This window comes from Oncorhynchus gorbuscha, linkage group LG13 (genome assembly GCF_021184085.1).
Source record: "Oncorhynchus gorbuscha isolate QuinsamMale2020 ecotype Even-year linkage group LG13, OgorEven_v1.0, whole genome shotgun sequence".
In the NCBI taxonomy this organism is placed as follows: Eukaryota; Metazoa; Chordata; class Actinopteri; order Salmoniformes; family Salmonidae; genus Oncorhynchus; species Oncorhynchus gorbuscha.
The window spans coordinates 62,658,684-62,674,423 of record NC_060185.1 but is presented as its reverse complement, the minus strand read 5'-3'; the positions used below and the strand labels follow the sequence as shown (position 1 = coordinate 62,674,423).

At 44.3% G+C, this 15,740-nt stretch overlaps 1 protein-coding gene across 14 annotated transcripts in view; it reads right to left on the bottom strand.

Annotated features, from left to right (window-relative positions):
• LOC123993280 (janus kinase and microtubule-interacting protein 1-like) overlaps nt 1-15,740 on the bottom strand; it is a 50,133-nt gene that overhangs the window by 8,792 nt on the left and 25,601 nt on the right. For 13 of the 14 annotated variants that reach the window (XM_046295227.1, XM_046295222.1, XM_046295228.1 and 10 more), the window contains exons 10-24: nt 14,533-14,661; nt 14,172-14,231; nt 13,954-14,082; nt 13,645-13,728; nt 12,518-12,580; nt 12,298-12,396; nt 11,119-11,220; nt 10,981-11,034; nt 10,771-10,836; nt 10,605-10,673; nt 10,379-10,456; nt 6,647-6,853; nt 5,048-5,113; nt 4,798-4,873; nt 4,053-4,714 (exon numbers count right to left, since the gene is read on the bottom strand). In XM_046295227.1, the coding sequence (XP_046151183.1) occupies nt 4,823-4,873; nt 5,048-5,113; nt 6,647-6,853; nt 10,379-10,456; nt 10,605-10,673; nt 10,771-10,836; nt 10,981-11,034; nt 11,119-11,220; nt 12,298-12,396; nt 12,518-12,580; nt 13,645-13,728; nt 13,954-14,082; nt 14,172-14,231; nt 14,533-14,661 (1,257 nt within the window). In that variant the 3' untranslated portion in view covers nt 4,053-4,714; nt 4,798-4,822. The remainder of the gene's footprint in view (nt 1-4,052; nt 4,715-4,797; nt 4,874-5,047; nt 5,114-6,646; nt 6,854-10,378; nt 10,457-10,604; nt 10,674-10,770; nt 10,837-10,980; nt 11,035-11,118; nt 11,221-12,297; nt 12,397-12,517; nt 12,581-13,644; nt 13,729-13,953; nt 14,083-14,171; nt 14,232-14,532; nt 14,662-15,740) is intronic. The other variant, XM_046295235.1, reaches the window with a different exon arrangement.

The following is a 15,740-nucleotide window of genomic DNA, read 5'->3' as shown; positions in this document are numbered from 1 at the left end:
ATTAAACAGAGATGAGACCTCCTACTGTCAAATTATTTTTGCTAGTCATCTGTCCTAGAGAAAGTAGAAGTGTGCACATATACCTTACTGACGGCAATGTTAGAAATAAACCCCACAAACAGTGATACCATGCTAAAAGGCAAGAAACAGTCTTACTGTGTCAGCATTCCGTGTGATAAACTGCATGTTAGCACGACAGTGTGTGCAATGTGATATGGTTGTGGCCATATGTTGTAGCTGTGTGATGTGAGATCCCTGTGTCTCTGTCACCTGCTCCGCACCTGTTGTGCAGCAAGCTCTCAGACTCAGTAAAGGAGCTGACATTGTCTCTCAGGCTGTGCTCTAGAAGGTTCACTCTATGGGTCAAAACCTGGAGGTCTGGGGTGCCAACTGCACAACACAGCTGGAGAAGGAAGTATTTGTGTTGGGTTTGTTTTGTCAGGGTAACTGAAGTTGGACAAATACAGTCATGTGATAATAAACTCAGTAAAAAATGAAAACGTCTCTTTTTCAGGGCCCGGTCTTTCAAAGATGATTAATAAAAATCAGAATAACTACACAGATCTTTATTGTAAAGGGTTTAAACACGGTTTCCCATGCTTGTTCAATGAACCATAAACAATTAATGAACATGCACCGGTGGAACGGTCGTTAAGACACTAACAGCTTACAGACGGTAGGCAATTAAGGTCACAGTAATGAAAACTTAGGACACTAAAGAGGCCTTTCTATTGACTCTGAAAAACAGCAAAGATTCCCAGGGTCCCTGCTCATCTGCGTGAACGTGCCTTAGGCATGCTGCAAGGAGGCATGAGGACTGCAGATGTGGCCAGAGCAATAAATTGCAATGTTCATACTGTGTGACGCCTAAGACAGCGCTACAGAGAGACAGGATGGACAGCTGATCGTCCTCACAGTGGCAGACCAGGTGTATCAACACCGAATTGGTACATCAGAACATCACACCTGCGGGATGGCAACAACACCTGCCCGAGTTACACCAGGAACGCACAATCCCTCCGTCAGTGCTCAGACTGTCCGCAAAAGGCTGAGAGAGGCTGGACTGAGGGCTTGTAGGCCTGTTGTAACGCAGGTCCTCACCAGACATCACCGGCGTGCACAAACCCACCGTCGCTGGAGCAGACAGGACTGACAAAAAGTGCTCTTCACTGATAAGTTGCGGTTCTGTCTCACCAGGGGTGATGGTCGGATTTGCGTTTATCGTCGAAGAAATGAGCGTTACACCGAGGCCTGTACTCTGGAGTGGGATTGATTTAGATGTGTAAGGTCTGTCATGGTCTGGGGTGGTGTGTCACAGCATCATCGTTGTCATTGCAGGTAATCTCAACGCTGTGCGTTACAGGGAAGACATCCTCCTCCCTCATGTGGTACCCTTCCTGTAGGCTCATCCTGACATGACCCTCCAGCATGACAATGCCACCAGCCATACGGCTCGTTCTGTTTGTGATTTCCTGCAAGACAGGAATGTCAGTGTTCTGCCATGGCCAGCGAAGAGCCCATTGAGCAGGTCTGGAACCTGTTGGATCGGAGGGTGAGGGCTAGGGCCATTCCCCCCAGAAATGTCCAGGAACTTGCAGGTGCCTTGGTGGAAGAGTGGGGTAAAATCTCACAGCAAGAACTGGCACATCTGGTGCAGTCCATGAGGAGGCGATGCACTGCAGTACTTAACTGTGCTCTTCACAGATGAGAGCAGGTTCACACTGAGCACATGTGACAGAGTCTGGAGACGCTGTGGAGAACGTTCTGCTGCCTGCAACATCCTCCAGCATGATCGGTTTGGCGGTGGGTCAGTCATCGTGTGGGGTGACATTTCTTTTGGGGGCCATCCATGTGCTCGCCATAGGTAGCCTGACTGCCATTAGGTACCGAGATGAGAACCTCAGACCCCTAGTGAGACCGTATGCTGGTGCGGTTGGCCCTGGGTTCCTCCTAATGCAAGACAATGCTGGACCTCATGTGGCTGGAGTGTCAGCAGTTCCTGCAAGAGGAAGGCATTGATGCTATGGACTGGCCCGCCCGTTCCTCAGACCTGAATCCAATTGAGCACATCTTCGACATCATGTCTCACTCCATCCACCAATGCTTTAGTCCAGGTCTGGGAGGAGGTCCCTCGGGAGACCATCCTCCATCTCAACAGGAGCATGCCCAGGCATTGTAGGGAGGTCATACAGGCACGTGGAGGCCACACACACTACTGAGCCTCATTTTGACTTGTTTTAAGGACATTACATCAAAGTTGGATCAGCCTGTTGGATCAAAGTTGGATCAAAAACTGATAAATTGGGCGTGCAAAATTATTCAGCCCCCTTAAGTTAATACTTTGTAGCGCCACCTTTTGCTGCAATTACAGCTGTAAGTCGCTTGGGGTATGTCTCTATCAGTTTTGCACATCGAGAGACTGACATTTTTTCCCATTCCTTCTTGCAAAACAGCTAGAGCTCAGTGAGGTTGGATGGAGAGCATTTGTGAACAGCTGTTTTCAGTTCTTTCCACAGATTCTCGATTGGATTCAGGTCTGGACTTTGACTTGGCCATTCTAACACCTGGATATGTTTATTTTTGAACCATTCCATTGTAGATTTTGCTTTATGTTTTGGATCATTGTCTTGTTGGAAGACAAATCTCCGTCCCAGTCTCAGGTCTTTTGCAGACTCCATCAGGTTTTCTTCCAGAATGGTCCTGTATTTGGCTCCATCCATCTTCCCATCAATTTTAACCATCTTCCCTGTCCCTGCTGGAGAAAAGCAGGCCCAAACCATGATGCTGCCACCACCATGTTTGACAGTGGGGATGGTGTGTAAGGGTGATGAGCTGTGTTGCTTTTACGCCAAACATAACGTTTTGCATTGTTGCCAAAAAGTTCAATTTTGGTTTCATCTGACCAGAGCACCTTCTTCCACATGTTTGGTGTGTCTCCCAGGTGGCTTGTGGAAAACTTTAAACAACACTTTTTATAGATATCTTTAAGAAATGGCTTTCTTCTTGCCACTCTTCCATAAAGGCCAGATTTGTGCAATATACGACTGATTGTTGTCCTATGGACAGAGTCTCCCACCTCAGCTGTAGATCTCTGCAGTTCATCCAGAGTGATCATGGGCCTCTTGGCTGCATCTCTGATCAGTCTTCTCCTTGTATGAGCTGAAAGTTTAGAGGGACGGCCAGGTCTTGGTAGATTTGCAGTGGTCTGATACTCCTTCCATTTCAATATTATCGCTTGCACAGTGCTCCTTGGGATGTTTAAAGCTTGGGAAATATTTTTGTATCCAAATCCAGCTTTAAACTTCTTCACAACAGTATCTCGGACCTGCCTGGTGTGTTCCTTGTTCTTCATGATGCTCTCTGCGCTTTTAACGGACCTATGAGACTATCACAGTGCAGGTGCATTTCTACGGAGACATGATTACACACAGGTGGATTGTATTTATCATCATTAGTCATTTAGGTCAACATTGGATCATTCAGAGATCCTCACTGAACTTCTGGAGAGAGTTAGCTGCACTGAAAGTAAAGGGGCTGAATAATTTTGCACGCCCAAATTTTCAGTTTTTGATTTGTTAAAAAAGTTTGATATATCCAATAAATGTCGTTCCACTTCATGATTGTGTCCCACTTGTTGTTGATTCTTCACAAAAAAGACAGTTTTATATGTTTATGTTTGAAGCCTGAAATGTGGCAAAAGGTCGCAAACTTCAAGGGGGCCGAATACTTTCGCAAGGCACTGTACCTCGACCAGGGCGTGACAGGTTTTCCACTTTAATTTTGAGTGTGACTCCAAATCCAGACCTCCATGGGTTGATAAATTTGATTTCCATTGATAATTTTTGTGTGATTTTGTTGTCAGCACATTCAACTATGTAAAGAAAAAAATATTTAATAAGAATATTTCATTCATTCAGATCTAGGATGTGTTATTTTAGTGTTCCCTTTATTTTTTTGAGCAGTGTATTTACACATGTTAAGTTTGCTGAAATTAAACGCAGTTGACAGTGAGAGGAGGTTTCTTTTTTTGCTGAGTTTATAAAGTCACTTACCTATTGAGGATTCTTTGTGTTTCACAGACCGGTGACACATTCTGTCCCCGTAGTCCTCTGGTGTCGCTCTACTCCGGAGTACAGAGCTTTCACTTCTTGCTCATTGAACTTTGGCCATGACAGCCGTTTCGCCAGCTGTTTCCATGGAGACCCTCCTGCACTGAGCTTTCTGGGAATGCCCAGGACTTGGCTCGTCTGTTAGGAAATCGTCCTGCTTTTTTTTAATCAACTCTTTCTCCTTCCTCCTCCTCCCTCCACTACGATTGCACTCTTTCGTTGTCTGGCTCTAAATCCATCTGAGGCACTGTCTCCATCTCAGTTCCTCTGTTCCATTATTGACCTGCTTCAGAGTTCCAGTTACAATGTTCTTGCTTTTTAAAACTCACGTTAGAGTTTGGCTAAATGTTCCACTTCCAAAAATGGTAGGGGACATTTCCGTTATAAAAAAAAAAAATCTCTGATATACCTCTTTTACATGTCTCTGATATTTCTTCACTTTTCAAAGTCATGGTTTTGTTTTGCATTCCAGGTAAGTGTCTTCCACAAAAGTGCACGTGTATCAAAAAGGCCATATAAGGTTTGTGAACCGTCTATAAATGCATGACAAAAAAACAAATATGTTGTGTTTCTCTTCCTCACTCTCCACCTGAGCGCCTTAGCACCTGTGAAAACAGACAAATGGCCCTCAAAATCATACATGTTATGACACAGTATTATGACGGTTGTGTAGGTGTGTATCATTTACCTGTTGTCGGTCCATGTCAGTGTCATTAAGGCCAAAGAATAAAAGCTAGAGAGAAAAACAAAAAGAGGAACAAAAACTAAAAATAAAAAAAAGAAGAATTGAAAATAGTGATAAAAGGAGAGAAAAAAGAGGACAAGTGTTACTGTTATCTTGAATAATAAAAATACATTTTAAAAAGTCGGTCTTCATGCTCTCATGCCCCACCACATTCATCACTATGAAATGTAGAAACTCTACATGACATATATACCTTTTCTTCTATTTCCTTTACTTGTCTCTTTTGCATCTCAATCATGTCTTCCAACTGCCTTATTCTCTGCAACGCAAACAACACAGAACCGAGAGTTCAGGAGGTCAACGTCATACTTATGACAGGCAGCATACGATAGCTCACATGGATAATGTGTGGCCTTACGATCTGTCATTGTCTTCACAGTTGAAGTTGAAAATGAAAATGGTTATGGTTGCTAAACAGAGTCTGTTTCCACATATTCCCAAAAACCTGTGCTCCTACCATGTTACCATGGCAGCTGTTGCAGAGTCATAAAATCCCACTGCCGTGACAACGAGCGAGTGGAACTTTGTCCTGTAAGACCAGGATCTGATTTGTTGACTGAAAGAAGATTCACGGTAAAAATCTAGAACCTTTGGTATTGGCTACACTGGCCTTGCTTCCCTCTACAACTTCCCCATCCTTCAAAAGGGGGGAATCTGCAGTTCGAACAATAACAGAGGAGGGATTGTGCTGGAGAAATGTGCCACTCTCAAACTCATGGACAGAGCTATGATTACAGGGACTAAAAGTCTAAAAATGTTTGTAGCAACTGCAGATTGCCCCTTTAAAAACACTACAGGCTGATGAGAAAGAACTGGCATTTGAGACGAACACACTGTGTGGAATCCAAGAGCCTTCACTGGACCCATTAACAGTCCCAATCCTCTGGTAGGTACTCCTGATCATAGAATTAGGAATACGAAGAGTCATTTAATACCATTTCTATGCTCCTGATAGAGTTATGAAACACTGGAAGCACACTGATCACATTTGCATGGCTGACCTGAATGCTAAAAGCTGCTTAGGTCAAAACCACAAGACAGCTGAGTCAGCCAGAGAGGAGGCAGGGCCTGGAAAAGAGCCGTTTTAAGGGTTGTGATTACTGTGAGATCCTAAAACTGCAACCAGAACAGCTGGTGGAGGAGACCACTGACTGGGAAGATTCGCTCAACTGCAGGTCAGTTACAGAGAATGTTCTTTTTTAGAATTTATGTTTTTCGTAAACTGTTATGGTGTTATAGATTAGAAAGACGACAGTTCATTTCTGAAGCAATGGGATAGCATAAGGTTAAGATCAGGGCGCCAGGTAGCCTAGTGGTTAGAGCGTTGGGCCAGTAACCCGAAAGGTTGCTAGATCGAATCCCCGAGCTGACAAGGTAAAAGTCCTTCGTTCTGCCCCTGAACAAGGGAGTTAAACCCACTGTTCCCGGGTAGTCCGTCATTGTAAACTGACTTGCCTAGTTAAATAAAGGTTGCATTTCAAATAATAACAAAAAAGGTTAAGATAAGACGTGTTACGTTGAGTGTAAGATTTTTAGTTGCGAGGTGAGACGTATGAAGACGATTAGAATTCTGGATAGGGCTTCTGTGAAATGCTGACATTTGGAGCGATACACAAAACATAACCACTCACACACACACACACACACACACACACACACACACACACACACACACAAAAGCAGGAGTGATACTGCATCTTTATACAAATACACCAACACTCATACATGTAGAGGGAGGGAGGGATACTGCATCTTTTCTCTGTGGCGGCTGCAGGTTAAGGCCTTTCCTTACCTGCTGGGCCTGCTGTAGGAGCTCCATGCGCTCCTGTAAGATCTGACTGTCATACTGGCGGCTCTGCCTGAGTATCTGCCGCCGCAGTTTGTCCACGGCTAGCCCCAGCTCCTCCCTCTGCCTGTCGGACAGAGACTCTGCCACCGCACGCCCCCCGGGCTCCTGCTGCAGAGCGTTATACAGCGTAGCCTCCAGCTCCGCGATCCTCTGTCATACAGCCACACACACACACACAGGCATGCCACTGTGATCATGGCATAGATGGGAAAGCACTGTTCCACTTTATATCTAGCGTTGCTATAAGGATGTGTTGTTCATGGCAACTGCATAGTAACTAAAGTGTAGGTGCCAAGTACACTTTGTTACATAGTACTTACAACTTTGTCTTATTACGCCAGTGTAGTTACCATGTAAATACATGCTTCTACTGACACAATATAAAGTGGAACTAAAAACACAAATACACACCAAAAAAAAAAACACTGAATAAAATGTATAAATGGGAGTGAATGCTACATACTCTTACTGTTGCCTAACTTTATAAGTGTTAACACTCGCAAGGCTGCTGGCCCAGACGGCATCCCTAGCCGCGTCCTCAGAGTATGCGCAGACCAGCTGGCTGGTGTGTTTACGGACATATTCAATCGCTCCCTATCCCGGTCGGTTGTCCCCACATGCTTCAAGATGGACACCATTGTTCCTGTTCGCAAGAAAGCTCAGGTACCTGGACTAAATGACTATCGTCCCTTTGCACTCACTTCTGTCATCATGAAGTGCTTTGAGAGAGCATATCACCTCCACCCTACCCGATACCCTAGACCCAGTTCAATTTGCTTACCACCCCAATAGGTCCACTGACGATGCAATCGCCATGACACTGCACACTGCCCTATCCCATCTGGACAAGAGGAATACCTGTGTAAGAATGCTGTTCATTGACAACAGCTCAGTATTTAATACCATGGTACCCTCCAAACTCGTCATTAAGCTCGAGACCCAGGGTCTCAATCCCACCCTGTACAACTGGGTCCTGGGCTTTCTGACAACCCCCCCAGGTAGTGAAGACAGGAAACCCCGCTGATCCTCAACACTCGGGCCCTACAAGGGTGCGTTCTCAGCCCTCTCCTGTACTCCTTGTTCACCCATGACTGCGTGGCCAAGCACAGTTCCAACTAAATCATCAAGTTTCAAGACTCTACAGTTTTAGGCTTGATTACCAACAACGACGAGACGGTCTACAGGGAGGAGGTGAGGGCCCTCGGAGTGTGATGTCAGGAAAATAACCTCTCACTCAACGTCAACAAAACAAAGGAGATGATCGTGGACTTCAGGAAACCGCAGAGGGAGCATTGTCGGAACTAGAAGCACAAGCATTTTGCTACACTCGCATTAAAATCTGCGAATCATGTGTATGTGACCAATACAATTGGATTTGACTTACAGTGGGGCAAAAAGCATTTAGTCAGCCACCAATTGTGCAAGTTCTCCTACTTAAAAAGATGAGAGGCCTGTAATTTTCATCATTGGTACACTTCAACTATGACAGAGAAAATGAGAAAAACAATCCAGAAAATCACATTGTAGTATTTTTTATTTATTTATTTGCAAATTATGGTGGAAAATAAGTATTTAGTCAATAACAAAAGTTTATCTCAATACTTTGTTATATACCCCTTGTTGGCAATGACAGAGGTCAAACATTCTCTGTAAGTCTTCACAAGGTTTTCACACACTGTTGCTGGTATTTTGACCCATTCCTCCATGCAGATCTCCTCTAGAGCAGTGATGTTTTGGGGCTGTTGCTGGGCAACATGAACTTTCAACTCCCTCCAAAGATTGTCTATGGGGTTGAGATCTGGAGACTGGCTAGGCCACTCCAGGACCTTGAAATGCTTCTTATGAAGCCACTCCTTCGTTGCCTGGGCGGTGTGTTTGGGATCATTGTCATGCTGAAAGACCCAGCCACGTTTCATCTTCAATGCCCTTGCTGATGGAAGGAGGTTTTCACTCAAATTCTCACGATACATGGCCCCATTCATTCTTTCCTTTACGCGGATCAGTCATCCTGGTCCCTTTGCAGAAAAACAGCCCCAAAGCAAGATGTTTCCACCCCCATGCTTCACAGTAGGTATGGTGTTCTTTGGATGCAACTCAGCATTCTTTGTCCTCCAGTTTTTTACCAAAACATTTATATTTTGGTTTCATCTGACCATATGACATTCTCCCAATCTTCTTCTAGATCATCCAAATGATCTCTAGCAAACTTCAGACGGGCCTGGACATGTACTGGCTTAAGCAGGGGGGCATGTCTGGCACTGCAGGATTTGAGTCCCTGGCGGTGTAGTGTGTTACTGATGGTAGGCTTTGTTACTTTGGTCCCAGCTCTCTGCAGGTCATTCACTAGGTCCCCCCGTGTGGTTCTGGGATTTTTGCTCACCGTTCTTGTGATTATTTTGACCCCACGGAGTGAGATCTTGCGTGGAGCCACAGATCGAGGGAGATTATCAATGATCTTGTATGTCTTCCATTTCCCAATAATTGCTCCCACAGTTGATTTCTTCAAACCAAGCTGCTTACCTATTGCAGATTCAGTCTTCCCAGCCTGGTGCAGGTCTACAATTTTGTTTCTGGTGTCCTTTCATAGCTTGTTGGTCTTGGCCATAGTGGAGTTTGGAGTGTGACTGTTTGAGGTTGTGGACAGGTGTCTTTTATACTGATAACAAGTTCAAACAGGTGCCATTAATACAGGTAACGAGTGGAGGACAGAGGAGCCTCTTAAAGAAGAAGTTACAGGTCTGTGTGAGCCAGAAATCTTGCTTGTTTGTAGGTGACCAAATACTTATTTTCCACCATAATTTTCAAATAAATTCCTAAAAAAATCCTACTATGTGATTTTCTGGATTTTTTCCCCTCATTTTGTCTGTCATAGTTGAAGTGTACCTATGATGAAAATTACAGGCCTCTTTTTAAGTGGGAGAACTTGCACAATTGGTGGCTGACTAATTACTTTTTTTGCCCCACTATATGGTGAAGTGAGTCTTGAATCCAGTTAGGGATTTGAAGAACATAAAACATATGGGCTGTTTATATGCCTTTACTCCGTACTCAGGCGTTCACACATCTATAGCCTACGTTTGTTCCCTCCAAAACACCTTCTCATTAGAATCACACATTTCCCTCAGGCATTGAGTCTTAAAGTACTAGGGATATGTCTGAACAGTGAACGCTCAGCCATACTTCCCCACTCAGTAGGGCATGTCTCTTTCTGTCCTTTAGTACCCAGTGCAAACAGGGATTCATTGAGGTAAAAGATGCAGTATCCCGACAACACAAACTCAAACAGGGTTTGGTCTCTGGGTTCGTGATGTTTGATGGGTTTACATCAGCTATAGGGCTGACAGCGTGTCTAGATGAAGTCCTACAACATGCTCGCACTTTACGAAACTAAATGTGATCTTGATTAGAACTGGTGCTCGATAATATAATGACCATTGGGTTTTTATAATATTAGAACAATAAATGCCATCCAGCAGATGCTTTTATCTAAAGCGACTTAGTCATGTGTGGATACATTTTTACGTACGGGCGGTCCCAGGAATCAAACCCACTATCGTAACATTAAAGGCACCATGTTCTACCGACTGAGCTACAGAGGACAAGCACCCATGTTCCTACAAGCAGGAGACAGCTGTAGAGTAAACCCTCCTGTCCCATCGTGCTGCTGTGTCGTACCATGTAGGCCTGATCCAGGGCCTGCTTCCTGTAGTCCAGCTCCTCCTCCAGGAAGCCCTTCTGCTTACTGAACAGGTCCTGGAACAGCCACAGCACAGAGGATATGACATCCCAGGATTTGACATCACACGATAGGATTTCACATCAAGACAACGGTGTCGTGTACCGTATGTGGAGGTTGTAGAAGAACCACTGTTGCGTGTTCAGTTAGTCTTTTTCCTCTCACCTTCTCATTCTCCAGGTCAATCATCTTCTGGGTCAGGGCTGCCTCTGTGCTGTCTATCTGCTTTAACCACTATGGAGAGAGAATGTATTCCACAGTACATAATAAATATGACCAGTAGGTGTCAGTAAAGGCAGGCTGAGTGGCGATGAGGAGGAGAGAGACTGACCTTCTCACACATTGAGAGAACCGTCCTCGCCTGAATGACGACAACCTGCTCCTCATTACGCAAGTTCTGGAGAGGAAGAGGAGAAAAGAAAGGGATAGAGGATGGGGGGGTGTAAGAATGAAAGTATTTAAAGTTTTAATTGAGAAGTAAAATTAGCCGTGTGAGTTTTACTAAGAGCATTAGGAAGAGTGGAGACTAATGTGAACTCACCCCATTATCTCCCAGGATATCCAGCTTCTTCATCAGATCTGGAATAACCACATCCTAAAGAGGGTTCACACATCCAGTTCATATAAGGAGAGAGAGAGAGAGAGGGGAAGAGCGAGACAGACAGAGAGAGAGAGATACCTTGATGCCCTCCTGATGACAGTATATCTGCAGAGCGCTGTTGGTGTTCTCTGGGAAGGTGGTCATGTGGAAGCCCATGGCAGGAGACCTGCGTTCCCTCTCCTATTGGACAACACAGACAGTTAACCCCACCCTCGTACACACACACACAATCCTCCCCATCCGTGTGCCACTAAAGTCAGCCCCCTAAAGAGACAGCACAATCCAACGAACATTCTGATTGGGTAGGTTGGTGAGTGTTAAGTGAATGGATCATGGTTGGGAACTGAACTGAATGATGTACAGTACTTACATGATGAGGATAGCATGCTCAGAATCTGTCCAAATAAGGTGGGTGGAGAAGCATGTTTTTAAAGGCAACTCAAACCAAAGCAAATGGGGTTTTAAAACATATTCAAATGTACGAGTGTGTAAGTGACTGAAGATCTTTGGGTCCGTTATGGGTCCACCCTTCCTTAGGAGTCTGTGTATTATGAGTTGATTTGATCTCATCTTGAAGTGATAGAGTATATATTCTATGATGTCATAACAAAAGACACTGATCCTATATCCGTTGTTGGAGGCAGTGTGATTGAAACGAGTGAAACCTGAAAAGGTGGAAAGCTATGCAGTCAAATCTTCTGTTGAGAACATTTAAAAAAAGATCCAGGACATGTGCGACTAATGGTTTGAAAGTCATGTATAAAACTGAAATAAACGTACATTTGTTTATGAAAGTAAAGAAAACTTAAGAACTACATGCAGGGAGGGGAGACAAATGAACAAAGATGGGGTGGATGGTGAACTTAAATACATTTTATTCCAGAAAAATTTATATTCATCTCACTTAAGACAACATTCTTGTACATCTTTCAACTTCAAAAATACAAGCTTCCAGTTCAGTGGGGATGGTAAGGCAGTCAGAAAGCAAAACGAGGAAATACAGGGTACATACAATGGGTCGAAGCACAGTAGTGTGTGTGTGTGTGTGTGTGTGTGTGTGTGTGTGTGTGTGTGTGTGTGTGTGTGTGTGTGTGTGTGTGTGTGTGTGTGTGTGTGTGTGTGTGTGTGTGTGTGTGTGTGTGTGTGTGTGTGTGTGTGTGTGTGTGTGTATTCTGGTCACTGTATGTAGGTCCTGCGTCGGGTGTGCAGGCCGGTGTCACCCCCTGGGGACAGTTTGATGGTCATACACTCTCTTACTTCCAGCTCAAGCACTCTGAATTCCAGCAGCTCATTCTGGTCCCTCGAGTCCTGCACCTCTGCCTGCAGCTTCGACTCAGCCTGCTGTAACACACACATCTACAAACACACACACACACATTAAAGTATACACTAAAAATGTGCCACATCCTCGTGTTCTTTCCTTCCAGATGGCTCACAGGACAGTGTTGAGTGACAGAGGAAGTAGGAGGCGTCTTACCTTGTCGTGGAGTTCCTGATTGGCCCTGATGAGGTACTGCTTCTCCTCCACCCACTTAGAGTCCTGGAGAAACATACACAGTCACACACGTCTCAGAAGAAAACAAAAGCATCAACACAGAATCACAGGGGAGAAAAAGAGAACCATGCCACCCAGAAGGGATACTGAACATGCATAAAGCACCAAAACCCTAACAGATCCAGCCCCGACCTGAGCTGCTTTACAACAAAGACTCACAAGCCCAAAATAAGTGAAATAAGGATTTCAAACCGTGAACAGCATAAGACAAACAGAGGAAAGTGGTGTAGCATGGCTTTATTGAACAAAAAATGAAAACAGAGAGGAAGGACACCACCATTATTACAGTGAACAACATGCAGATCAGAGGAACAGGAATATTTAGCCCCCCCCCCTCCCCCCAGATGTGTGAGCAGTGCAACAAGGCCACAGTGGCACAAAACGGTAACACGCAGTAAACCAATGTGACGCATGCAACAGGTAATAGAGAATGACAGGAGGTAGCTAGGAGTTCTGACCTCTGTGAAACGCTGCCCGGTCTTAGATCTGTTCAATCGAATGAAATCATTCTGAGCATTCAACAATCAGATTGAACACTTATGCGATCTGCATTCGCTATCCATTGGTTTTGACCCCAAATCCAGATAGTCTTCACTACATATATATTTCACTCTGTGATTTTACAAATGTGATTGCTTAAAACATGGAAATAATCAAATTGACATATCTTTAGAGGAATGTAGTAAGATGATTTCCACATGTGATTTTTTAATTTTTTATTAATCAACCTTGTGTCTGTCATAGTCATGTCTGTAAATGGTATAATTTGGTAGGATTGGTGGATTTGTTTGGCGTGACGTAACATTCCATCAATTTGATCATGAGTAGATCTAATGCCGATTGTCTCATTTCCAGTGTCAACAATGGTTGGAGCATGCAAATAGGGCAGAGTTGTGACATCAGAGCGACATCACAGGATTCTGCAGCAGATCCGGTCGGCGTAGCACCAGGCCAAAAGCAAAGCCCCCAGACAGACAAGCTGCAGGGTCAATGAGAGCGGAGCAGCCAAGAGACCTCCCAGTCTTCTCCCCGCCCTTTTTCTCCTTTACCTGCCCCCTCTCGGCTAATGCCTTCTCCAGGTCGCCAATCTTTGCCTTGCAGCCTATTAGATCCGCCTGCAACTGCTCACGGTTCTGCGGGAACAGGAACAGAGGCCAGAGTCAAATTAGTTGAATAGAGTTAGTGCTGGGCTGGAACAAAAGCCTGTACATCCTGCAGCCCTTCAAGAACAAAGCATATTAAATATTGTACTCGTGTTTTGAGACAGTGATGGTCACATCAGGAGTTTATGGATAGATTTTAGGGGAAGGTGTTAGGGGTCATAAAGGGGTAGGAGTCAAAAGGTTAAAGCTACTAACCCTGGCTTCTCTCTCAGCGTCGTGCGACCCCCCAGCCTGTTCCTGCAGGAGGGCGTAGGCCCGCTGGAGAGCCTGGTACTCTCTGGTCAGCTGTCTGAACCTCAGTTCTGCCTCTTCACGAGATACACCCTGGAGGAACAGAGACAGGGTCAAACACACACCTGAACACCAATAAATTTGCGCAAGCGTTTACCCACTTACAGCTCCTTTATCCTCACCTCCTCAATAGCCTCCTTTACGTGAGGAAGCACAAGTGTATCCTTCCCGAGTTTTGAAATCTGCAACACCCCCTTTAAAATCAGCTATTGCTTTCATGAATGAGTAAAGCATGCAAACATTTTAAAACGATGTGCTACTTATCCTTTTTATCTACAAAATGTCTTGCACAACCAGCTACCATTTATTCATCACTTTAGAAATGTATTTTGGGATTCCACCCTGTAAAAATTATTTGCCTGATTACGCACGATTGGAGAAGGAGAGTTATTTAATTTCAAAAGGATCCCAGAAAGGACGGAGGAGAGAGGATGCAGGAGTTGAGCAAATCCAATTGAGTAAAGGCCACAGACACACACTTACGTCTTCCAGGTCCTCCTCGGGTGTAGCGGGGGTACGGTCCGTGAGGTCAGTGATGTAAGAGGTCAGAGAGGACGTTTCAGAGTCCACAGACTCCTCGTCAAATCCAAAATACGTCTCCACAACATGCCTCTGGAGAGAGAGAGAAGATGGGGGGGGGGGGGGGGCAAGAGGATCTGTAACATATTGACTTGCACACTCACAAAAAAAAACACACCCCCATTCTTATATAGAACACTCACATAGTGCCTACTGAAAGTCTACCCTTCCCTTAAATCAGATGCGGTTGCCTTAAAATTAAATCTAAGAAGGTTGACATTTTCCTACAGATCTCCACAACATACTCCATACTTGAAAGTTAGACATTTTGTTTTATTAATACAAAATGGAGATGAGTGGGAAGAAATGCAATCAATACAAGAATGAATACTTGGTGGAAGAACCGTTACAGCTGTGAATCATTTTTGAATAATATCCTACCAGCCTTGCACAACTCTGAGGGCAACATACAGTATATCAATTGTTTTTGTCAAAAATGCTCAGGCTCAGGAAATGTTGGTTGGGAATCATTGACGGACAGCAATATTCAAAGCTTGTCTCTGACTTTCAAGCAAATGTAAGTCAGGACTGAGACTGGACCACTCAGGAACACTCAACACCTCATGGAAAGCTATGTCATTGGCATTAACTTTTGTGTAATTGTTCACCTTAAAAACTATAAAAACTATATCCCAGGATTAGGTATTCAAATCCAATATAGCACAACAGAGTGAAACCCTCTGTATTGTCTTGTATTGTGGTGGCAGCATCATGTATGCTTGTCGCCGGCAGGGCCTGAGGAATTTATCAGGATCAAAATAAATATGAAAGGAGCAAAGCCCAGGTAAAAAGAATGAGGAAAACCCATTGTAGAACTTTGAAAACCTAACCCTGAGATAATTACATGTTTCAGCTATAAAATCACACGTATTTTAATGCCAAAGACACACCAGAATGGCTTTTCAAGAGGTGTTGAGTGTTCCAGAATGGTCCAATCTCAGTCTGGACTTAGATCTGCTGGAAAAAAAATCAGAGACGAGGTTTAAATATTGCTGTCCATCAATGATTCCCAACCAAATGTATTGAACTTGAGCAATTTTGTCAAAAACAATGGATATACAGTATGTTTCCCTAAGAGTTGTGCAAAGTTGGTAGAATCGTATATTTAAAAT